This window comes from Accipiter gentilis, chromosome 4 (genome assembly GCF_929443795.1).
Source record: "Accipiter gentilis chromosome 4, bAccGen1.1, whole genome shotgun sequence".
In the NCBI taxonomy this organism is placed as follows: Eukaryota; Metazoa; Chordata; class Aves; order Accipitriformes; family Accipitridae; genus Astur; species Astur gentilis.
Window position 1 is genome coordinate 27491174 of NC_064883.1, and position 25406 is coordinate 27516579.

At 37.4% G+C, this 25406-nt stretch overlaps 1 protein-coding gene across 1 annotated transcript in view; it reads right to left on the minus strand.

Annotated features, from left to right (window-relative positions):
* DNAJC1 (DnaJ heat shock protein family (Hsp40) member C1) overlaps positions 1-25406 on the minus strand; it is a 119910-nt gene that overhangs the window by 22212 nt on the left and 72292 nt on the right. Inside the window, exon 8 of the mRNA XM_049798208.1 lies at positions 21668-21834. Within this exon, the coding sequence (XP_049654165.1) occupies positions 21668-21834 (167 nt within the window). The remainder of the gene's footprint in view (positions 1-21667; positions 21835-25406) is intronic.

The window sequence follows — 25406 nt, forward strand, 5'->3', positions numbered from 1 at the left end:
AATGTATCTGTTTTCTGTTCTTTAACTAAACATTAAAGATCCTCCCTTTCATCTTATCATTACTTTTGTCTCTCTAAGAAGTCTTGCTGACAGAACATGTCAAAAGCTTTATAAAATCCAAGTACATTGTAAAGCTCTAATAATAAGGCATAACTTTTCTTTAAATTCGCACTGACTTTTTACTACTATTTTAAAATTTGCACATCTAATACTATCATTCATTTCATAATTTCAAGAAATTACCCGTATGGAATTCATGCTAACCAGTCCATACTTCCTAGAATCCTCAATGAAGCTCAAAAATTGGTATCCTATTTCCATCTCTCATTTCAAGGCTCATTTAAGTAATTGCTAAAATATTAACAGCAATATTAAATGGATTTAATATTAGAGTTCTTTTTAAGTCAACTAATGGTGAAGACCATTGTTCCAAGCAATTTTTTATTTATCAACTTCAGATGAATGCTTCAATCTAAAACACTCCTTCCCTCCCCATTTGTCTTCAATACATGATGTCAAAAATTCCCTAAACTCCTTTGTAGTAAACGAAAAGGACTTTTAACCCTAGCGTCTTCTTGAAACTGCTTTAAATTTTGATCATCCACTACTTTAACAAAATCCTTGTCAGTGTTCCTTCATCTATTTTCTTTAGAAAAAAGTAATAATTAGTAATAATTTTTTGTTCTTGGGCTTATCTTATTTTGGATTTGCATTTGACTTGCAAATCTTATGCTCTTTTGCATAAGCCTTTCCCTTTCTGAAGCTTTTTTCCCCCAATTAAGCAGCTATCTTCACTTTTTAGCCTGAGACATGAATAGCTAATGGGTATATCTTAGATTCTTCCACTGGCTACCATATTGACTATTCACAATTTTGGACAAATTTTTTTTTAAACTTCAAGCAGTCTGTCAACCCATCCTAAATGCATATTAATAGATGATTTTCAAACATTAAAAACAAAAAATAAAAATTTAAGTTTACTTTGAGAGTTTAAGCATATTAGAAACCAAAATGCAAGTACGTTCTGTAACTGCGTAACATCAATGTAACAGCTTCCCCACGTTCTAGGGAAAGCAAAAACAGTTGCCATCTATTCAGAAACATCAACTAAAATCTGTATTTACAAGCACATTTCACAGCTAATGCAGGTCAAAAAGGAATTATTATTCAGCTTTCTCATTCCTAAGCTGTGCTTCTATATGTGCCTATATATCTATATATATATCGCTTACTTAACCTCAGCAGGAAGCCTGAGTGGATAATAGATTCTCCCACCACCACCTTCGGCAGTATTACATGGTGCTGCCAGGCTATTCCTAGACTTACAATAAGCCATACCTTAACACTGAAAAATTTGTGTTCTAGCAGACAGACAAAAAGCAGGGGGGGATGTTGAGAAGTAAATATAAATCAAGTTAAGAACCAACTACATGAAGCAGTAAGACAATTTTTTAAAGTTATGACAATATTCAGAAAGTTGCAGACACTCGAATAACAGTAGTAATCGGTCATCTGACAGAAAAGGTGGCAAACAGTGACTTAAAAATGAAGCACTGCATGAGACACATGCTCACAAGATGATTGCTATTATACTAGATTCATTTGAACGTCTCTGGCTTTCACTTCTAGCTATTGGCCTTTCTGTGTCTTCCTCCCAGACTGAGCAACCCTTTAATAACAAGTATTTTCTCCCATGAAGGCACCTGCTAAGTTAAAAGGTCACTCTCCAAGTATCAGTAGATATCATTTCCAACCTTGAGTAATTTCTACAGATTTTCTCTGTGTCTATTTTCCATCCTTTTTCATGTAAATCCCCAAATTACACAAAGCCATTCAGAGCTGATCTTCACCCCCCGCCCTTTCCAACTCATTATTTATTCCTACTTCGAGAATTCAGAGCCATGAAAATGCTCCAGTTCTTCATAAAGAATCTGTAGAAGAAAGCAATGCTGAGCAGTAATTTTCAGGTTTTGCAGAACAAGAACACCTCAAAAGACATCTCTAAATTACTTTAATAAAAATATTTTCTTGTCAATAGAGCTGAAATTGCTCTAAACTAATGACTTGTTAATGACTAGTCATTGATATGAACAATCATCTGGTTAAAGCTATATCACCTGGAAAAACAGAGGAGGTAAAAAGAATGAAAACACTTCAGTATTTTATTTAAAAAATCTTTAGAAATAGGACAGGAAAAGTGAGAATTTTTAGTCAGGTGTCTGTGGGCAAGATTTTGGTAGCAGGGGTGGCCTCTCTGGAAGGAGGTGAGGGGCTGCCCTGTGCTGGACACAGCCAGCTCCAGCTGGCTCCAGCAGACCCACTGCAGGACACAGCTGAGCCCATCAGCCAAGCTGGTGGCACTTCTAGGGAAACATATTTAAGAAAGGGCAAAAGGCTGCACAGCAGCATGAGGAATGAGGGAAAGCGTGAGAAAGAGCCCTGCAGACACCAAGGTCAGAGAAGGAGGGGGAGAAGGTGCTCCAGGCACTGGAGCAGAGATTCCCTGGTAGCCTGTGGAAGAGACCATGCTGGAGCAGATATCCCCAGTGCAGTCTGTGGAGGACCCCACGCTAGAGCAGGTTTATCCTGAAGGACTGCAGCCTGTGGAGGTCCCACACTAGAGCAGGGAAAAGCATGAGAAGGAAGGAACAGCAGTGAGGAACTGTTACAGTCTGACCAAACACCCCATCCCCCATCCCCTCCGCACCACTGGGACCAGGGAGAAAGGAGAGGAACTGGGAAAGAAGGTGTAAAGTTAAGCCTTCAACTTCAAGGGGAGTGGGATGAAGGTGTTTTAGGTTTTGTCTTTGTTTCTCACCATCCAGCTCTATTTTAACTAGTGATAAATTAATTTTCCCCAAGTAGAGTCTGTTTTGTCTGTGACAGTAATCGATTACTTGATCTCCATGCCTTTACATTGACCTATGAGCTTTTTCACCTTATTTTCTCCTCCAGTCCTGTTGAGGAGAGAGAGAGAGAGTGAGCAGCTGGGTGGGCACCTGGCAGCCAGCCACAGTAAACCCACCAAAGAATTATGAAATAACAAATTACAACATCCTTGTTTGTTTTTGTGAGGGGTTTGGGAGAAGAATTCTTCGGTGATCTCTCTTCAAAACCACAGGAGTAGAAGATTACCAGCACCTACGATTGCTGTTGTTGGTTACAACAGCACAAATAGCAGATTTAAAGTAAAACTCTGCTAGTAATACAGTAGTCTGCAAATCTACCTCCACAAGAAATAAATAAAAAAATTGTTCTCTATTGGGTAAACAAAACAAATCGGTTGGATTTCCTACGCTAACCAATGATAATTTTAGGTAAAAGTTATTGACTTCTAATCAAAAGTTACTCCCTCAGTGATTTAGGCACTTGTGAAAAATTTATTCACATTTTTTCTTTTTTTTGACTAGCTTATAAATAAAGAAAATCTTCCATGGATGTCTACATTCTAAAGATGTTATTGTCACCTCTTTTAAATGGCAGCATGTATTGATTGCCTTCACTGAAACACTGAAGCCCTTTCATGATCACAAATTTTGAAGAGATCACAGATAAAAATGACAATTCCATAAAACACAGATAAAATGAGCATATATGAAAAGGACACAAAAATGAGAACTAAGTTATTAGAGTGCAAATGTCCTCATTTAAAGTTACAGAATAATTACTCCTTACACAGTCCTCAAATAGTATCAGAAGCCTAAGCTAACTAATGAACTTCCTACCCCTGGCTTTCTTTAATGAGAGGTATTTTGAAGAATCATTTCTATTTCAGTTTTCCTTGATCAGGAAAGACATAACTTCTATTTGATGAATAAGATGTTTCTCTCAGAATACTTTCTTTTAGTCAATTAAAATTGACATTACCCTTGCACTCTTTGAGAATGGAGTTAAAGTCACTAAGTAAACGCATACCACTTAACAGTACAGAATCACAGAATGGTTGAGGTTGGAAGGGACCTCTGGAAGTCATCTGGTCCAACACCTTGCTCAAGCAGGGCCACCTACAGCCAGCTGCTGAGGACCACGACCAGATGGCTTTTGAATATGTATCTCCAAGGAGGGATACTCCACAACCTCGCTGGGCAACCTGAGCCAGTGCTCAGTCACTTTCACAGTAAAAAAGTGTTTCCTGATGTTCAGAGGGACACTCGCATTTGTGCCTATTCTTACATGCTGAATCACATTCTTGTATCCTGAATCGAATCACAAAGTCCTGTTAAAACAGTTAAATTTGGGTGAAGGTATAAGTAATTTATAGGTTAGGAAATCATTAACAAAGGGAAAAGATTTTTCAAAATTACACCACTTAAAATTCTACATGGCTTGAAGGGAAAAAAAAAAAGGTATCTATCAAAGTCAGTGTAGAAATGCATCCAAAATCCCACAACTCCTCCATGCAGTCACAACATATACACAGAGGAACAGCCTCCTATAATCTGCTGTTGCACTTCTAGCAAATCCGAGTTTTGTTTTCAGAGGTATGAGGGATGACATTTCAGGAACTACAGTTTTCCTAGTACATCTCTCAGTACATACTCATCACAATTTTTTTGTCATCCTTCTCCTGCTAGCCCACTCACATCAAACTTTGAAAATCCCAGGAGAAAAAAGTATATTTTTTCTTACATTATACTCTTCCTCTTTTCTTAGGCAGATCCACCAGTCATGTTGACACTGCTGTATGGAAGAGACTGAGTTATGAGAAAGACTGTTCTGCGATGACTTCTCCAGCAATGGTCTAATTAAATGATACTAAGAACCCTTCTTGGTAGCAAAGCTGCTGTGTCCTCAACAAAATGAGGTTCAAGGCACAGGTCACTGCAATACCTGAACTTCTTTAACAGGAGGAAACACAACTAGTTATCTTAAGGTTCATTCCAGCCCTAAAATACAAATTTTCACAGAACAGGATTGGACACCAGAGAAAATCCCCGGTATTTTAACATTCTGTTTCTTGGCAAAGATTTGCATAACTAAGAACTTTATGAATCTGCTAATACAAATGGGATGGCATTAAATAAAGCGCATGATCCTTTCCATTTGTATATAAGCTGGAACCTCATCAACTGGAAGTGACATAAAAAGAGCCAGGTTTACTAGCAGAAGCACGACTATAAACTTCTAGTGTTATTCAGAGATCAAAAAAGCAGAAGATACTACCAAATCGATGAAATAATATCCTTCCAGAGACACAGAGGATCTAGCTTTAGAAATACAAAACCAAACAAACATGCTTTTTAGGCCAGGTTTTGTTCTGTATAATCCAGAATGGTTTTCTGATCCTGTTCACACCCGTACACCCAGTTACATGAACGTAACAGACTAACACATCACAGAAGTGGAACATGAGCACTCAGGTGTTCATTTACCACAAGTTTAGGCTGGAAGTTAGAGAATGTTTCTGAGTGATTTTCATTATGCTAAAAAGACCTGGAAGGACTTGGGTTCAGAGGGGAAGAGAAAAAATCCATTCTAATATGGAGTTTGTTCCATAGCAAATTCCCTCTAGTATTGACATAAAAATATGTTATTTGCAATGCATCAATTCAAATATCATTTTCTTTTCGAATAAAGGAGCTAAAGCCAAAAAGTAGTAAAAAGCATCTGTCTCTAGCAATACACACCTGAAAAAGGCCACTGCTCTGCAATTAATGTTTTCACACTTCAGGTTCTACCAGGCTCTGATTCTAGACATAATACGAAGCTTTCTTTAATGTATAGCCATTAACAGGACCCAATATGTTTCAAGTACCTACCTACACTACCATAAAGCAATCTGAATATTCCTCCTATGAAGTAGATAATTTTCAAAAACATGAGAAATAATTCAAATTATGACATATTTTTATGGCTTTTGAAATTAAATTGTTCCATCATATTTACACAAAACCAAGCTAATTTTGTCTTTTTCTGTTTGTTATTACAGCAAACCATGGTGGGAAAAAAAGGTTATTTCTTGCTGCATTCTCAAAATAAAATCTACTTTTCCATCATGCAAGCCAGAGGAAAAATGTCACAATTAAATGGTTCACAAATATAACACTAAAATTACTATTTAAGTTAATGTAATTGAACAGAAATTAAAATGTAGTTTTTAATTGCATATTACAACTTAAATGGTAGCACTTAGCAGAAAGTGTCAACTCATTTATTTTTTAATTGTTAGCTGCTTCACGGCAATTGTTTTAATGCAGAAAAAAGTGGGAAGCTCTTCAGTAAATTTGATTGTAGGACACTCAGGCATGCAGATCAAATAAACTATAGGTTGAATAGGTAATTAGGTTTGGCCTGTGATACATTAACGTGGAGAAAAATTCCCAAAGAGAATAAATGTTTTTCGTTTAACTCTCTCTCAAAACACCACTCTATTTGGATTTTTAAATGCAGTTTGAAAAGTATTTCTATTTGATAGAGAACATGAAATTGCAAATCTTCTAGAGTACATAGGTCAATGGATTCTTCAGGAAAAGAATTTTATAACTTCCATAAACTTCAGTAAATAAGCGCATAGGGTAGTAAGTTCTCAACAGACTGCAGGTGGCAACTTTTTTCATAATTACTTGATACATTAAAAATCTTTGGGCATGCTGCTAAAGTCACCAGAGGAGATGAGCCCAAAGGCATGCAGATACATTAAAGCATATGATTAGTCTTTATTAGTAAGGAGTGTTTTTCCTTGCAAGGTTATTATTTGTCTCATGAAATACTAAGCAGACTAAGCAAGTGTCAAATATTTAACAGCATTGGGCTGTTATAGATTGGACTGTATACTCTTCTTTAATCCACTTCAGTACGACATGGCACGTTACAGGTATTTTGAAAACATTAACATATGGTATTAAAAAACATTCAATACACTAAACCATCCTCAGTCTCACAGACCATGTCATCATGAACAAGATATTACTACACAGCTAATCCTGATGACTGACTGCTCTGCAGTGCTGTCCTCTTCTGTCTCTTCTGTCCTTTGTCCAGCTTTTCTGTCTTGCTTCCTGGCATTATAAGATAGAGATCTTATCTCAATAACTTTTGGATTATTTTTTTTTTTTTAACCTTGGTCTGTTGCTGGCATCCTCTTTCTTCTACCTTCATTCACCTTGAATAGCTTATCCAAAATCAGTTGGGGTTTTTTTGTCCCTTGCCTTCCTTCATAATATAGTTTCAACTGTTTCCATCAGAAGTATTTCAACACCACAGTTTATGTCTAAATAACATTCTTCCTTCCACACCAAATGCAACTAAATTCTTTCACTGGCAGTGCTATCTTGTTCTCCCAGTAATCAGTAATTCCCTAAAACAGCCTGGATATTCTAATCTTAATTTTTAACTCAAATGCAGGAGGTACTCTGTATGCCCAAAATGCACAAACATATTGCACAATTACAGAGCAATTATCTCCACCAGAGGTATTCAAATATTTTTTTCTACACTAAGTATGGCTCATCAAGTTAGGTCTACCAGTATGTTAAAACCCAAAGGAAAAATCCAGCACCCTTCTCCAAATCGACAAGATGCCCAAAGATGATAAAGTTCTGCTAATCAGAATACCAAAACTGGGAAATTTAGTTTCAATATACAAGTTCTCTTTGGTAGACAACAAAAATAGAGAACGGTATCTAGCCTACAACCTAACAGATGTTTTGACATGGCTCAAAGCAGGTATGAATTTTGGCTATGAAGGGGGAAAAAGAAAAGGAAAGAAAAAAAATAATCTACTGTCCCACCAGAATATGCCTGCAACAGAAACAATATGCATTTAGGACCCTAAATGGGCTACCTGGAAAATATCATGTACATGGCCCATGCCAAACTAAATTTTCAGTTCTGTTTTCCAACAGTCCAAGTTGTCAGGTAATAACATGTTCGGGGTGGAGGAAATCTGGTAAGTTTTCATGAATTCAGAAACACAGATCTGTGATGGCAACCTCAAGCAATTGCACTTCCAAAAGAAACCCAAATTTTAAAATTGTTAATTATCATGAAATAGTATACGTGTAATTAAAAATAAGAGCAATACTACTTAAACTGCTTAACATATAAACATTGAATCTGCCTGTCAAATTCCCAAATATAACCACAAAGTCTGGGCTAATTAAAAATTAAAGTTAGCCTTTGCTTTTCTTGTATGTACAGCTTTTCCTTCCCATCATTTGTGGCCACTTGAAAATGTACCATTAATGTCAGTTTCATTCTTCCTGCACTCACTTTCTCATTACTGGGCAAATCTTCCAAACAATAAAGAAAAAGCCCAAGACAGCGACACATTGCTGATACTGGTAGACATCCAGTCAAGACCAGCATAGTTACCCACCCCCCACCCCCCCTGGCCACACACACACCAGAAGTTACTAACTTACTACCCAGATTCTCTGTTGACATTATTTTCTTTATGGAGCTATTGCAATCCAGATTTCCAGTGTGAATTACCTAGTATCTAGTCACAATTGAAGTATTTTGGTTTTTTGCATTCACATGTGTGTGTTTTAACAAAATAATGAATCCGGGCACACAGTTTATCTTATGATTAAAAAAAGAACAAGTAGGAGAACTTTGGATGGTCAGAATGGTAATGTACCCTAAAGAGGTCTATGTAAAAAATCTGATGCTATACAACAGATCAAAACTACTACTTTTTAAAGTAAATGCATTACTTTGTGAAAGTCCAAGGACTGCAGCAAAACACAGGATTTCCTTTCACAGAACAGTACTCAATTGCAAACAACAGGAGAACCTCCACTCCTTCACAATTTACATCTCAAGGATAGTCACCATATTTAAGAAATTCTGCCTTTTGGAAATTACGGGGCATGCCATCACCAATATGACAAACAAACCTCAACTGCAATGCACCATTCCTCATATTGTGCCATCATTAAGAGTGCTCTCCTCTTCTGTAGGTTTGGTTAAGTAATAGAATATCCAGTAGCATTTTATAAAGAATGGTTCAGTCTAAATAATTTGCATCCCAATTTAAAGTGTACTTATGTGATGGGTTGACTCTGGCTGGATGGCAGGTGCCCACCAAAGCCACTCTACTTCTCCCCTCAGCTGGACAGGGGAGACAAAATCTAATGAAAGACTCCGTGGGTCAAGACAAGGAGAGGGAGATTACTCAATGGCTACCATCACAGGCAGAACAGACTCGACTTGGGGAAAGTTAATTTAATTTATTACCAATCAAATCAGAGTAGGGTAATGAGAAATAAAACCAAATCTTAAAACACCTTCTCCCCACCCCTCCCTTCTTCCTGGGCACAGCTTCACTCCTGAATTCTCTACCTACCCACCCCCAGCGGTGCAGGGGGACGGGGAATGGGGGTTGCGGTCAGTTCATCACAAGTTCTCTGCCGCTCCTTCTTCCTCAGGGGCAGGATTCCTCACACTCTTCTCCTGCTCCAGCATGGGGTCCCTCCCATGGGAGACAGTTCTCGAACTTCTCCAACATGGGTCCTTCCCACGGGCTGCAGTTCTTCATTAACTGCTCCAGCATGGGTCCACTCCACAGGGTGCAGTCCCTCAGGCACAGACTGCTCCAGCGTGGGTCCCCTGCAAGGTCTCAAGTCCTGCCAGCAAACCTGCTCCAGCATGGGCTCCTCTCCCCACAGGTCCCCAGGTCCTGCCAGGATCCTGTTCCAGCACAGGCTTCCCACAGGGTCACAGCCTCCTTTGGGCATCCACCTGCTCCGGTGTGGGGTCCTCCACGGGCTGCAGGTGGATATCCGCTCCACCGTGGACCTCCATGGGCACAGGGGCACAGCCTGCCTCACCAGGGTCTTCACCACAGGCTGCAGGGAAACCTCTGTTCGGTACCTGGAGCACCTCCTCCCCCTCCTTCTTCACTGACCTGGGGGTCTGCAGGGTTGGTTCTTGCACATATTCTCACTCCTCTCTCTGGCTGCAGTTGCGCAGTTTTCTTTTTCCCCTTCTCAAATATGTTATCCCAGAAGTGCTACCACTGTCACTGATGGACTCGGCCTTGGTCAGTGGCAGGTCTGTCTTGGAGCAGGCTGGCATTGGTTCTATCTGACATAGGGGAAGCTTCTTGCAGCTTCTCACAGAAGCCACCCCTATAGCCCCCCAGCTACCAAAACCTTGCCACACAAACCCAATACAAGATACCTTCAAGTATGGACACAACTCTTCATTTAAATGGAACGCAGCTGTATGTTTAAGTGTGCTGAACTGAAGATTCAAAGACTAAAGGCGATTTCTTCAAGACTGCATCCTGCCTGTCAAAAACTATACAGAAAATGGCTAATAACTAGATTGAGATTCTCTGAAAATTCTTAAGTGGCAAAATGCTTATATCAGTAGTATTAAATCATTCCTTGGCAAGGCAGGATTACATATTTATCTTTACTGGGAGAAGAGAAGCCAAACATCCCTCACATTGTTCAGTTTATTTTTAGTTGCTGAAGTTTACCCTAGATTACAATTTCTGGGCAATTTCTATAAACAAATTTGACCAAACTCCACTATAGTCATGGCCTCAGGAAGGAACAGAAAGCAGCAGCACTGTGAAAGACGACAAGGTGCTGAATCTAACCAGATTTTAATTGGTTTGTCTGGAAAATAAGATATAGAAACATCAATATTTATTTACATGTACAAATTAAAAGTAGATTTATTTGAAGCTAACTTCATTCTCCAATTTAAAAATAGCTAAACTCATACCAAGAAAAGTAACTGTTTTGCAGCAGTCCAGACTTCAAATTTACATTGAAAAGACGAAAAGAGCAGCAGTGAACTGCACTACAGAAGCTGGTGGCATAAACGGCAAATACTTTCTGATCCCTAAGTTGTGGATCCTGTGAAAATCCCATTTCAGGGTCATTTATCATCCTTGCCTCTCATTTATTGGAAAAATTCCAAGGATACACTGTGTCAACACTGGACTGCCCCCTTTCCCTTCTGTTGGGTGGGCAGGAGAAAGTGGGGCAAGGTCACAGTGATTAACCAGCTTTCAACACCTTCCTCCAGCTTCTACCCCTTCTATGTGCAACTACAGTCTCTTCCTTCTGCTTCTCTACTCTTCATTTTGTAGTTGAGACAGGAGTAACTTTGTTTTGGAAGGTGACAGGGAGGGAGCACTGCCAAGGAAAATCGGCATTTCCACCACTCCCTAACCCCAAATGGGCTAAATCAGAGCATTCACATTGGATGTTTTCCTACATCTCTCCCAGGCTGAGAGGAAGAAAAAACAGTGCAATGAAGACAAATATTTATAAAGGCACTGCACAGCTTCTTGCAAATTTCTGTAAAATGGGTATCAGCTTCAGGATGGAAGAGACACTGACAATGACAAGAGTCAGATTTTCAACGGTTGACTGGGAAAGATTGAGTTCCTGTTTCTCCTCACAGGTACAAGGTTTCTCTTATATCAACTACCATGTCCTTCTGTGATAGACAACTATCATGTCAATCTCAGAAATGGAACAGGACTCAAGACCTGAGGTAAATTAAGAAGTCCAAGCTAAGTTATGAAAGTTAATGTAACAGAAGCCATATAGCCTAGTTTGGACCCAGGCAGCTATCTAAACAGAGGTTATAGTGATGCCCAGTGCAGATACAGAACTGCATTTTAAAAAGCCTATGTGTTTGTCCACACAGATTAACACTTTGCACATCAACTTGAATTCTTGGGTACTTTTCAACTGACAGACTCAAAAAAATGAGGACTACATACAGAAAACACACATATAAAAGCAGTCAGATTAACTTATAGCAGCAAGTCACATCAATCACTTCTGGAATACAGATTCAGTTGAAAAACTACTGAAAGCTAGAATTTGACACCACAGCATCTATAGCATAGTGTTGAAATCAGTGTATTATTCTTCTTGTCTGTACAGGACAAGAACCTATGCTACTATATTTAATTAGACAGAAAGTTTAAAAACTCAATCAAGATCAGGAAATATCAGTCAAATTTCAACTGTATGGCCTTAATTCAATACATATGCACCGCTGATTTTTTTTTTTAACTTTTTTTTAAAACTAGTGTGTAAGTGTTTATATAACATATTGTTACTATCTTTAGGAAATGTCCTTAGGAAAATATATATTTTGGCTGTTTCCTTTGCAATCTAGACTGAATTTTGGTTGTGCAGTGAAACATACTGTTTCCAAAAAACTTTTTCCCTGGCTGTCATATCAAATAATTTCTCTGGATCCTTTAGATGCTTTTTAATATTCTCTTTAAAGGCTCATAGCATGACTTTCCTGCTTGCACAGATTACACCACCTCTCCACCCAAACTAGTTCTAGCCAGCCTGAGCATGGCACATTTGGGACCAGAATATTATTGAATTACATGTTCTATAAATACACCATTACTTTCTGTAAATACAAGAATAAAGAAAGAAATAAAGTTTCCTATACTTTGTTAACCTATCTAACCTAACCAATAGGTTGAAGAGAGAAAGGCAGAAAAGGAAACACAATTGCACATTCTTACATAGCAGTGTTCAGTTAGTGTTTATTCAGTCTTTTTATATTCCTGACCTATTTTAGGCAAAACTCCATAACTCTTGGTTCAATGCTTACTACTTCTGGCATTTGTCCCAGTCATAACAACTATCTTCTCTGAATCCATTGCTAGGAGAATTTATTTTCTTCACTTTTTATTTACAAATACAATTTGTTCTTTGATGTATATCTGCCATAACACTGAAAACACCAACTTGAGATGCTAGTCAAAGAATATATCATCATCATCCTATAACTTTATTCTTCCTTAAGAAAAGCTGAGGATTAAAACCATTGCATGTTTAATACTGCAGATGAAATCAGATTTCTGACCCTAATGATTTGATATTCACAGCTCAACAGCAGAGAGGTCTTACTCTAGATTTAAAGATGTGGGTCATCCTCTCCAAGGAAAACTCAATAATTAAAAATAGTAATTTTGTAAAAGTCACATTTCTTCTCTCCTTAAAGCTATTCAGGTCCAAAGTCCATAGAGGCTTAAACATTTAAGACAGAAGACTGAAAAGAAGGTAATTGTCTGCATTTAAGGAAAGATCATTCAAGGAGTACATATATGTATTGTTTCTAAACAAAATTAAAAAAATACACCAATTGTCTACAAATATGCTAAATACACTCATTTTCTAGAAATAGGCTGCTTTAGTTCAACAGTCACATAAAGAAACAAAAAGATTAACCATAAAACCAACAAAAACATTGGCTGTTAAGTATTATACTTGAAAAATTCGAAGTTTTTCTACTTTTCTTTTGTTCATTAGGCTGACTGACTTGGTGACTAGCAAAGAGGAAGAGAAGGAGGAATAGAATCACTAATATGTATGTATGGGACAAAAAAGTTACACAAACATTTTAGAATAACCAAGGTGCCTGTACTGTTTTGGTAAATCAAGTCCTGTTCCCTACTTCACAAACACAGTATGTAACAAAAGGGTGCCTTCTCCACACTGTCCCAACTGTTATCATCAATATTTTATCAATATCATTCTGTCACACAGAAGAAACATGTATACATTCCTCTGTACCTGTTCACTGACCTCAGGCAGGAGCCCTAGTATGTTATATAGGTAGACTTAAACACCTATTTTAAAAAGTGTATATATATAGGGAAAAAGTAGCTTTTTCATTAATACTAATAACTAATGTAAATATGATAACTGTAGGAGTTACCTATTGGACATAAACTGTAGAGTTATTTTAAAATGCAAAACGCAATATTCTAGTCAGGCTGAGTCCATAACATTTGTAGTGACACAAAGCATAATAAACCACAGGAAAGCCTGGAGTCTTCTGACTTAACACTTTCAGTACCACCCTAATACAGAGGTTTGGGTGCTGGTTTTTCTTTTTTTTCTTTTTTTTTTTTTTTTTAAATGAAGTGTCTTTTCAGTGACACTACATTGCTGAAGAGTTTGGTAATAGAATACTGAGATTTTCACCTCAGGGTTACTAAATTCAATATGGCCCAGATCAATAGTGACTCCAAGTCATCACTATTTGATGAGAGTTTGGAGCTCAGGTTAAAATGTATTATGAGCTTAGACTAGCTCCTAGTGAATAGCTTCATAACTGACACTAACAGGTATGGTTGCTGGCAGTCTCAATATAGAGCCTTAAATTCAATGGGCACACAGAATGATTTACTTTCTCGACCTATAGCAATCCCTCTGGGTCAGGGTCGAGGCACACTAGCAGGACACCATGAAGAACCTCAGACTGCTAGTTGCTTACTTGTACCTATCCCAGGAATAACAGATATTTAGGATATAGACACGCTTTTCAGATATCATATTTGTTTCACTGCTTAGAAAGAGAAAATTAAAGTTATTTCAAAACTAGATGACCTCAGGTAGCACACTGTTTCAGTTTTAGAATAACCCTTCCCCTTAAAGACCAATTTATTAAAACATCTGGTTTACACAGCACCTTAATCCTGCTAAGATACAAACTGCTTGCTTAAGGAATTAACATTTTTTAAAAGCCTGGAAACTGTATTCAGGTAATCCGTCATATGACGTCTGATTAGAACAAGCACCATGTTATTTGCTACTAAAGAAAAAGCATACTCAGATTTCAAAGCAGCACAGATGTGGAAAGATTCAAGGCAGAAGAGAGCAGGTGGCAGTCTAGCTGGCAATTACAAAATGTGCAAGATTATAAGATGAATAAGATTTAATTGTCAAAACTATACTTTTTAAACTAACAAAATAATAATTTAGCATTTGTATAGCATTTTGTCTTTTAACGTTATAAAGCAGAGACACCTCTTTGGTACATTTAAAGTTGGTATTTTATATTGTTGTTCCACAGCCAACTTTTATTTAAAACCTTCATGATTAAAAAGCTCACTTGGTTATCAATATCCTATCTATGAAACACAGTGCTTTGATGGCCCAGGCTGAGAAAAATAAAAACACAAACTGCATTTTAACCAGAAAAGAGTTCAGTACAAGATGACCACAGCCTACAGTTCAACAATTGGAAAAAAGAGTAGCTACAGTTTCCAGCATCTACCAATAAATTGCGTAAAAACAATGCTTACGTATACTTTAGTTTCACAGTATTTTTATTAATCCTAATTTAAGAGTAGTGTAGCAAATGCAGGAGATCCACATTATCTAAGCCTCCCAAGCTCTGTGCACAGAAATAGTTTTTACTACTCCTGCTTTAGTAAAATCAAGCCAGGTGCTCCCGCAATATCAAAACCACCCAAATGCCAAGAAGTGCCGCAGGATAACATGAACAATGAAAATAATGAGAAACATTTTCTATCCATACATCTGGTCCAGCTGGAAGGGATCAGGCACTGTCTTTCTCCACCTTTATCTCCCCTTTACAGAGCAAGCAAATATCAAAAGGTCAAAAGTATTCACCCCTCATTGAGGTAGAACGTGGAACTCTATCTTCAGAGATGAATGAGTCAAATAATGATAAGGAATGAAGAGGAGATTCCAGTGAGAGAAGATTAGGAATCTGTAAACCAAAAGGAATTATAATCCTGATCCCACTGAAGACAACGATAAATCTCCCATTGATTTCTCAAGGGCCAAGATTTTAATGCAACAACAACATTATTCACATAAACAATGAACTCTCATGAAAACAATGTATGTTACAAATCATGTAAAATCAAACCAGAACAAATAATATGAGAGAAATCCCACTGGGAAAGAAATTACTTGGCAATGATTCATCAATAGAATGGTTCCAGAAATGGTAAATATATATTCTTGCATGAATATTTCTAGAAAGGACAGAACAAGATCAGATGTAACAAAACATGTTCTCTAATAAGTTTCTCTTTTTTCTTCCCGCTCCTCATAATAGGTTGCTCAACAGTAAAGGGTTAAATGGCTACAAAGTAATGCAATAGTGGCTTAACAACATATGCAGGCCACAAAATAATGCAACCTAGAAGGAAGCCCATGGTAACATTTCCTCTAAATTTCCCTTAATTCCTAGCAAGCATACACGGAACACTTTTTCCAGTCAATTTTTGGTGACAAAGAAAAGAAAAGAAAAAAAAATTAGAAGCTCAAGCAAAATAAAGCTACTTCTCTCCTCTTAACAACCTGAAAGAAGATCTAATCTGGAAGTACAAATATTCAAACAAAACATTCATATAAACAAAAATAATTTTAGAAATAAACTTTTTCAGTACTCGCTTTGAAGAGCTTTGTTATCAGCATGAGAAAGAGCTTTTAGTAATTCCTCTCAGCTTTGTAATCATGCAGTTTGCATGTATAGTGTAAACACTGCTATATGAATATGCAATTTAGTGCTAGGTAAGTATATGATTTTCTATATAGGAAAAAAACCCCTCACGATTCTCCTTACTTCATTTCCATGATCTCAAATACAATTGACTCTGCTCACACTATTTTCAAGGGATGGAGTTTAAGAACAGGATAGATGGTCAAAGGAAGGTTTCATAAATGGTCTAGGTAACATGCTCTAGTTAGGCATTTCCCCCTACATGTGTTCCCAAATCTCAATTTAAACATCCTGGCTGAAAACTAAATTCAATATTTCTTTCTCTCCAAATTTATGAAAGGCAATAAGTAATGATAAATGATTATCATTTTACCTAAAACAGCCTGGAACGGACTGGAAAAAAACATGCACTCAGTTATTCCCCAACTGCTTCCCTCTTCTGGTCTAAAGCACCATCTATTTAACCTTTCCTCATAAATATTATTTTCTAAATTTCCTTTTGTTGCTGGTCTAGTCTTCCTGTTAATTTTTCTTTCTTTCTGAAAAGTGCAATGATCAAAACTATACAAAAAGTCCTTACAGTGGATGGATCACTGCTGCAGAGAAATGCAGAAAGATTACCTCACAGTTCTGTAATACTGAATATTATCTGAATATCTCCAAATAGCTCACTTTCTTTTAATATTCAGTTTTAAGTAAAGAGTAACAACAAGCCCCCTAGGGACATAAACTTAGTGTGTTCTCAGACTAAGACAGAAGAATAACTACACTATAAGCACATTTTCAGCCAGCTATGTAACTTCATGAAAAATCAGAAAACACTCCTTTTTCTACATTCCTTGGTAGATCATTTTACCTTGCCTAAGAAGGAAACGGTTTTCTTCTCTATAGCCTCTTCCTTATCTACTTCAATACTTAAACCCTATGAAAACAGTAATCAACAGTACATTAACATGTTCTGTATCATATTCAGACACCCGACAGGAAAACCCCAAATGTTTCTAAGCAACTATCAATTAAAATTAGTAGACCAATCCAAAACACACACTGGTACTCCAAATTGCATTTTATATTATTTTCCATGTACCTTTACATTGCTGCTATTTCATTTTGAACTGACAGTTAGATCACTTAATAGGGTGACAGTTGTATATATTTTTTCCCTTCTTAAAAAGAACAATGTCTGCTCTTTGGTAAGGATGATACTTTAAATGAATTCTGGGGTGAGGACTAGCCTATAAAGCCTTCTGAATTTGAGATTAAAACTTTACCTCCTCATTAGAGATGGTAGGTCTCATTTCCAAGCAATTTTCATTAACCTTTACTTTGAAGATCATCTTCAATAAACACTGAAGCAAATTATTAATTTTATTTGAAGGGCAACCGTACCCTGGGCTGCATCAAAGAAGCATGGCCAGCAGGTCAAGGGAGGCGATTCTCTATTCTGCTCTAGGGAGACCCCACCTGAGCACTGTGTCCAGCTCTGGAACCCTCAGCACAGGGAAGACATGGACCTGTTGGGGTACATCCAGAGGAGGGCCACAAAAATGATCAGAGCGATGGAACAACTCTCCTGTGAGGAAAGGCTCAGAGAGTTGGGGCTGTTCAGCCTGGAGAAGAGAAGGCTCTAGGGAGACCTTAAAGCAGGCTTCCAGTACCTAAAGGGGGCTTATAAGAAAGATGGGACAAACTTTTTAGCAGAGCCTGTTGCAACAGGACAAGGGGTAATGGTTTTAAACTAAAAGAGGGTAGATTTAGACTAGATATAAGGAAGAAATTTTTCACAATGAGGGTGGTGAAACACTGGAACAGGTTGCCCAGAGAGGTGGTAGATGCTCCATCCCTGGAAACATTCAAGGTCAGGTTGGACCTCTGAGCAACCTGATCTAGTTGAAGATGTCCCTGCTCATGGCAGGGGAGTTAGACTAGATGACCTTTAAAGGTGCCTTCCAACCCAAACTACTCTACGATTCTATTCCAAAGCTATTCCCAGGTCATAATTAATCTTAATTCCAACTTCTCTGCCCAATTCTTCTTGACCAATTTCTTTACATCAACATTTACCTTTTTCTTCTATTATTTTACAATATCCAACAGCTTAACTGCTTCCAAGTTGCACTTCATTCTTACACCTCCTGACTTATCAGACATATTGAAAAGATCAGCAAAAACTTACATCTTTCCAGACTAGCAAACAAAAGTTTTTTGGGTTTTGTTTGTTTGTTTGTTTGTTTTTTGGGGGTTTTTTTGAAACCCAGGACACTAGCCTCTGGAACCACCAAATTTAAACCCATCAAACCCTTGACAGAAACACAAATATCCTTTTTTCTTTACAAAATACAGAATTCCAGTTATCATCAATAATTAGTAATATTTTATGAAGAAAATTGTCATTTTATTTTTCTGCTGTGCCAAAGCCACACACTTGCTCTACAAATAATGAAACAATGGCGAGTCAGATACTTCTGAAAGCCATTGCTTCTCCATGTTGGCAAATCTACTTTACATAGCTATTTAGTCTATGATAACATCACTTCCTAGATTAATATCTGTAAGAAAAAATATCCAGATGGAGATGGAACAATAAAAATCTGAATTTTTCTTTTATACAGCTTTGATGCATCTAAATTCATAACCTTAGACTTCCAAATTCACTCTTTCAAAGAGCGCAAATGTACTCTTCCCAACTGGAAGAAACATTAATAAACAGACTAATAAGGACTGTAGCCCGTGAGCCATTACACCAGCGTTCAAAAAAACCAAAACAAAACCTCCTACCAAAATGAAAGGGACCAGAGTATTCAAATATCATCATGTAGTAGAAAAAACCCCAACCAATCACAGGGACTGACTTCAACCTAACAATATAATCTATTTTTTTATCAAACTGGGCACTCTAGCACTTCCAAAACACTAGTCCATGGATTAGTGGGACCTCCTAAAGTACAAACATCAACAGTGCAAAGCAGTTCATGAACAATATGGAATGAATTGTAAACATCTACACTCAGGATACCAACATCGGGGACAGCAACTCCACTTCCTTATTTCTGGATGGACGACATAGTAACATGCTACTTTATCAAGCTACTTTGATCTTTCCACACAGATAACTGCTCTCAAGCCTGGTTGGCTGTACATGGTCCACATCCCTGAGCTATCATGAAAGTAAAAAGCTAACAAGCTTTCTCATGAGTGAAGCATGACAATCCCAAGAAAAAGCCTGATGGCAAAATGATTTATGAAAGAGTAATTTTTGCCTAAGACAAGTGGAACTGAGAGCTGAATGTTACACACCGCTTTATTGCATGTCCATGCAAGAAGCAGAAGAGGGAGGTAGAAGAGGAATGCTGTTCCAGTTCACATCTATGATGTGAAAATACATCTTTCTAAAATAGAAAATGTATTGAATGACAGTTAAGAACAATTCACTTCTGGTACAAACATTTTCCCAGTGATCTTATTACAAATCTATGACACAGACTTTCTCATATTGACATACAAATAGCTCCTACAAGCTACTACAGCCATAACATATATTCTCCATTTCTTTGTACAGTTTATGAATCTGTTTCTCTCCACTACTGTATTAAATGTCAATGTTGCACTGTGGTAACATATTAGCTGTCAAGGAAAGGAAGCACACCTCATCACAGTTTGTTCAGGTCAAACACTTTATCCAGACAGTATACCTGCAAATTGCCTGCTTGTCCCTAAAATGTTAACCCCATTTGTAACAGAATATAATTCAAAAAATAAACTCATGAATCAAAGGGATGAGATGCAATACTGACCCTCCAGGTGTAAGTGTAGAAAAACAAGTTACTTATCTTTTAATACCAGTTCTTTGATATGTTTTAGTTTCTGTGACTCCTGTTTCTGAAAGGATGCACCTACAACTTGTTCTCTTAGCAGTGTCTCTGCAGACACAACTTCTATATACTCTACGCAGGAGAAGCAAAATTATAGATGGAATAGGCCCAGTTTTATTCAATTCCTTCATTTTCATGGAAATCCAAAGACAGACTTAATTTCCATCAGAGGTGAAAGTGAATTTAGGGATCCAGATAGTCAAGCACACAACCAACCCAATCTACTGTAAACAAACATACATCTTTTCTCCTTTAATCATTTGCCCACACAGCCTGGTAGACAAAGCTGGTTCACAGAGATGCAACTAACAGGAATGCACCCACAGGCACTTCCTGAGTTAAGGTAAACAAAGCAATGACTGTACTCTTAACTCCCAGGCAACTCATCTATAGAATTAAGGACCTGAGTTCCTACTTTCTCCAAGTGTGTGAAAATATGCTCCAGTGTTTACGGATTCAGAGTGTCCATCCCTTACACAGAAGTCAAAAGCTAAGCACATTTGCAGAATGAATTTGTTACCAAATAATAAAAGTAAATATAATGCAGATGTACTAAATAATACAGAAAGATAAAAGTAACGGCAAGAGACAACTGACAACTGGGAAGTTGTGAAGCTTAGGAATCAAATAGCGGTAGATGATTAACAGGTTATACAAAATTCAAATTGTTTTCATAAAAATTTTAGGTCTGGCTAAGAATGGAAGGGAGTATTTTTCACAGGCTCAAAAACAACTAAGGAGTAAGCAAGTCTGCAGCACAGAGGAATCAAATGACAGCAAGAATTTCTTCCACTATTTTGACACTGTCAATGTGTTGCCCTAACTCCACTCCAAACACAACATTCTTCTAATCTCAGTCTTCCAAGCAAGGCAGATTTTCAAGTCAGGAGACTGATTCATAAAATTTCTTGTGTCACCTGTGTATCTCAGTTCTAAGATGAAAACTACACATTGTCAAGCCAATATGTTTTAATAAAATTTACCAGAAGATAATTACACTAACTGCCACTAAGAACTCTTATCTCTAAGTAGAAAGAGCCTTAACAATAAGCCTAAGTTGAATTCTTAGGACTTTTCCGTAAGTCAGATGAAATCCACAAGGTGCATAAGCAGTTCCATAATCAAAAGATACTACACCTGGATGTTAAGAAACAAAGGTTTCTTCTTTCTCTTGCCTTTGCCTTTTTTTTTTTTTTTTTTTTTTAATAAAGAAGAATCTATTCTTGCAAGCAAAATGTTATTAACTGCAATTAAGAGAAAGAACCAAGCCTCGTAAAACTTGACAGCATTATGTTCTACTAATTTTTAGTGAACAAGGATAGTATTTATATTAGAAACCATGGAGAGCTTTCATATATTTTAATCAACCACATCCTATTAGAACAACATTTCCAGTATCATTACACAAATTACATTGAACATTGATATAACCTTTTCCATTATGTCCCTGCCTGACAATTAATACTTCTCTACACTTCAATGCTATATGAATATTGTGGTGGTATACATGCAATATTCCATTTTCTTAAGAGGCAGGCAAATGAATCAACATTTAAAATATATAACAACATGAAAGATTTTGAACTCACCTTCTTTTTTTGTGTTCTGTTCCTGCCTCCCAACCAATCATCCATCTGTTCCTCAACCTCTTCAATTGAAGCTCCATGATCATACAATGGTATATATGCACTTGACTCCAGAACAGTGTACACAGGGAATTCTGATTTTGGTTTCTTGACTTTAAGCTTCTTCTCCTCTATACAAAAGCAAAAAAGAAGAAGTAGTAATGCTACTAATAGTGCAGAGAAGTATAATTCAGAAGCAGGCTTAGGTCCTCAACTCTTAATGCTAGATTAAAATTTCCACTGAGGAAGGGGCTTTAATTTCTTTGTTAAAAAGAGAATTCAGAGTTTTGCATAATAATTTTATTTTTATGAAAATAAATAGCAATGCACCCACTTAACACCTCTGAAATTTGCCTTAAAGGGCCAAATGAGGAGTCCCTCAAAAGCACAGTTAGCTCTCGTCACTGCTATACCACCTGGCAATTAAGATTAGTACAGGCAAAAGCATAAGGAGCTGTTAAAAAATTTCAAAAGTCCAGCTGGCTTCAAAGAAACCGGCAAAGGCAGAAAGGTGAGGTTTAGACAGTTTTGTATTACTTTATTGTCAGCTGTGCTGAGTAAAAGCTTCTGAGTCAATAGATAGTTTGTCTGTCCTCAGATTTCTGTAACTACAAATAGCTCTGTTATAGCACTTATACATTTAGGAAGATTTAAATGTTGGCCCTAATTTCTCAAACTGATCACTGTTTTTTGTGCTCTCTGGCCTTCAAATGGTATTAAATGGGAGCAGCAAACTTAGGAGACAGGAGGGAGGGACAACAACAACAACCACCACCACCTAACCCCAGCAACTGAAAACATATCTGCTATATAAGATGATCTCAAAAGATTTAAGATTAATTGAAAATTGCTAGAACTTTAGGAAAGACAAGAGGATGAGGATCAGAAAAAGAAACTTGAACACTTGGAAAGCATCCAGAAACCTCAGGTATGCCAAGTGGGACTCTCTTGGGTTTTCCTCATTGTTTTAAAAATATGCAGTACTCTCAATAAATGGATGCTTCTAAGGATGCTACTAAACTGAAAGAACTGATCAATGGCTGGCTGCAGCCAAAAGGGGAAAGTAATACTCTGCCTCCACCTTTCCACTCTCCACTGTGTGCTTATGTGGGCCTCTCTCTTCTATTTGTGCTTCAACAGTCATCCACTCACTTAGCAAGCTAATTCAATTCACTAATCTAGTAGAAAATTACTCCTTTGCGCTCAAATGAAAAGAAAAAATCCAAGATGTTTAAGGGTGGTGGGCAAGGAAAAAGACAACCACACTTCTCAGCAGCAGTGGGCCATTAGTTCAGCTTATCTGCCTTTGCAACCATGCCCCAATACTTTTCTGAGCACTGGAGGAGAAATGTCTGTTTTTCATGAAAACCTTCTTAAAAAAAAATCCTAAAGAGGACAGAAGGACTGTTCCCTACACACTCTGATGCAGAATTCCTTTTCCTAACAGTATGTGCAGAAACAGCACAGTGAAAAGACTCCACAGACTTGACAAACTCCTAGGAACTGAATATTTAAGAAAACAATAAATGGAGAATGAACAGTTTTGCGGCACCTTTCACAAGTCCAAGAAGAACAAGAAATTCATACAGAACCTGAAAGTTAACAGAATTACTAATAATCTTTTAAATGTACATTGTGCAGAGACCTGCTTCTGTGAAAAATCTCTAACTTTGCTTGTAACTGTCAAATTACTCTCAGTAAATGAAATATTAAGTAAAAGCTTGTATTTGGAATTTTTTTTAGCAACCTTCTATAGGTATGCATAGTAAATGTAATGAAATTACATATACTCCCAAAAAACAAAACTAAAAGAAAGCCCAAAAGTGTTAATCAGCATTTCTCTCATTGTTCAGATGTTATTAAAGACAATACTGGTGCAAAATTCTTTTTGTCCATTTCAAGAAGTAATTTTTATAATCAAGTCACACATATTAACCATTATCTCATTTTTGTCCAAAGTTGGCATACATAATAGCTTCTGGAGTCAGTTAAGAACTGCAAGGACAAGTAACAATGGCTTCACCAGCTATTTACTGCAAACACATACACTGGCAAAAATATTCTAGAAGTTACCTTAAATGACAATTTCCACTACTGTATTTCAATCCTGCAAAATAATCAAGCACAGTGAGTGTGTTCACTTGAAATTACTTAACAGTGGAGACATACCAAGACAGCTGGATTTCCCTGTATCTTCCACCCCATCAGCTACTGTTTACTAATTTTCCTTCTACAAATACGGAAATAGTTAAAGCCTGAATGCATCTAACATTTAAAAATGAAAAGCCTAGCCTGCAAATAGGTCATCTAGGCTCCTCCTGTAGTTTTAGGAACAATTCTGTAAGAGTATTTTCAGAAGACACTGCACCCCACTTTAAAATAAGGTATCAAATGAGGTACCATATCAAAATGAGGTATCTAGGCTTTCTTCAGGCAGTTAAGTGAGAGGAAGACCTAACATAGATAACATACCTGGCCGTTTGCTGACTATCAAAGGAATGAGAGATCCCACCTAGAGAAGATGGCTGTACAACCTCAAACAAGCACTCAACCAAGATTAAAAAAACCTCTTCTCTCTACTGTCTCCTGTGCATATAGAAAAAGATGAAGGAGTTCAGCATATCCCTTACATACCAGAATGGCTGTCACATAAAAAAAAAAAAAAAAAAAGTTGAAGTCACAGCACCCTTGACATAGGGCTCCCAATAACCCACTGAGAACCCAGTTTCACCTCAGAATTTTTGAAAACCACTTTTTAGAATATGAAAGCACATAACAGTGGTTTAATGGTAACATCATAAAGGGTTTTAGATAGGGGAAGTTCAGAAGTTATGATGTACACTGCAAAGCCTTAAGGCAGCCAAGCACTGTTGTTCTTTCAGGTGAAGGAGAAAGCAAAACAGATCACTGAAATTATTTCACCCAAACAACAGAAGTCCACAGCAGATACCTAGGAAGAAAACCTCTCTCTTTCATGTTATCTTTTAATTATCAGCAATTCGACTGGCAGCCCAAAAGACACTTCCAACCTGACATGGTGCTTTCCCCTGAAGAGAATAAGGATCAGGTTTTCCAAATAGTAGATGATGTCTAGACAGCTGAATCCTACATCTGCTAAGGCTTGACAGACAGCCAAGAAGCCAGTGCTGCCACCACCACCACAACCTAAAGCAAGGATGTGTTCGATGGTGCTGACAGTAGCGACAACTGCAGCTGTGACTCAGTTTTGAAACCCAAGTGTTCCCTTAATACTTAGTGTCATCTTCTAATGGTGCTGGGTTTAGACTATGTGGCCATCCACTAGAACAGAACAGGCTTTTAAAATGCATTTTTCTCCTCCAGTCTCAAATATCGTTCTAATATTGTTCTGTATAAACCTAACGGAAATGCAGGAAAAACACACAGAAAAATATTTCAGAGGCTCCTCCCAGTTTTGTGACAGCCTACTCAGTGTCCACTGGAGACCCAATCAGACCACTATGCCCTACGTGGGCACCAATATCCAGTGGACCTTAACTATGACCAGAGTTACTGATGATCATACAGCTAAGTGCAGTGGAAACTTTCCTAGTAAAACCAGCACCTGACTTCAAGCTCAACAGGATAAATGAGTAACTTACTCTCACTACTATTTTCTGGGAACATTACATATTGTAATTGCCAAGTTACAGTGTAGTAACTTTTCTAGTTTATTAAATAGATT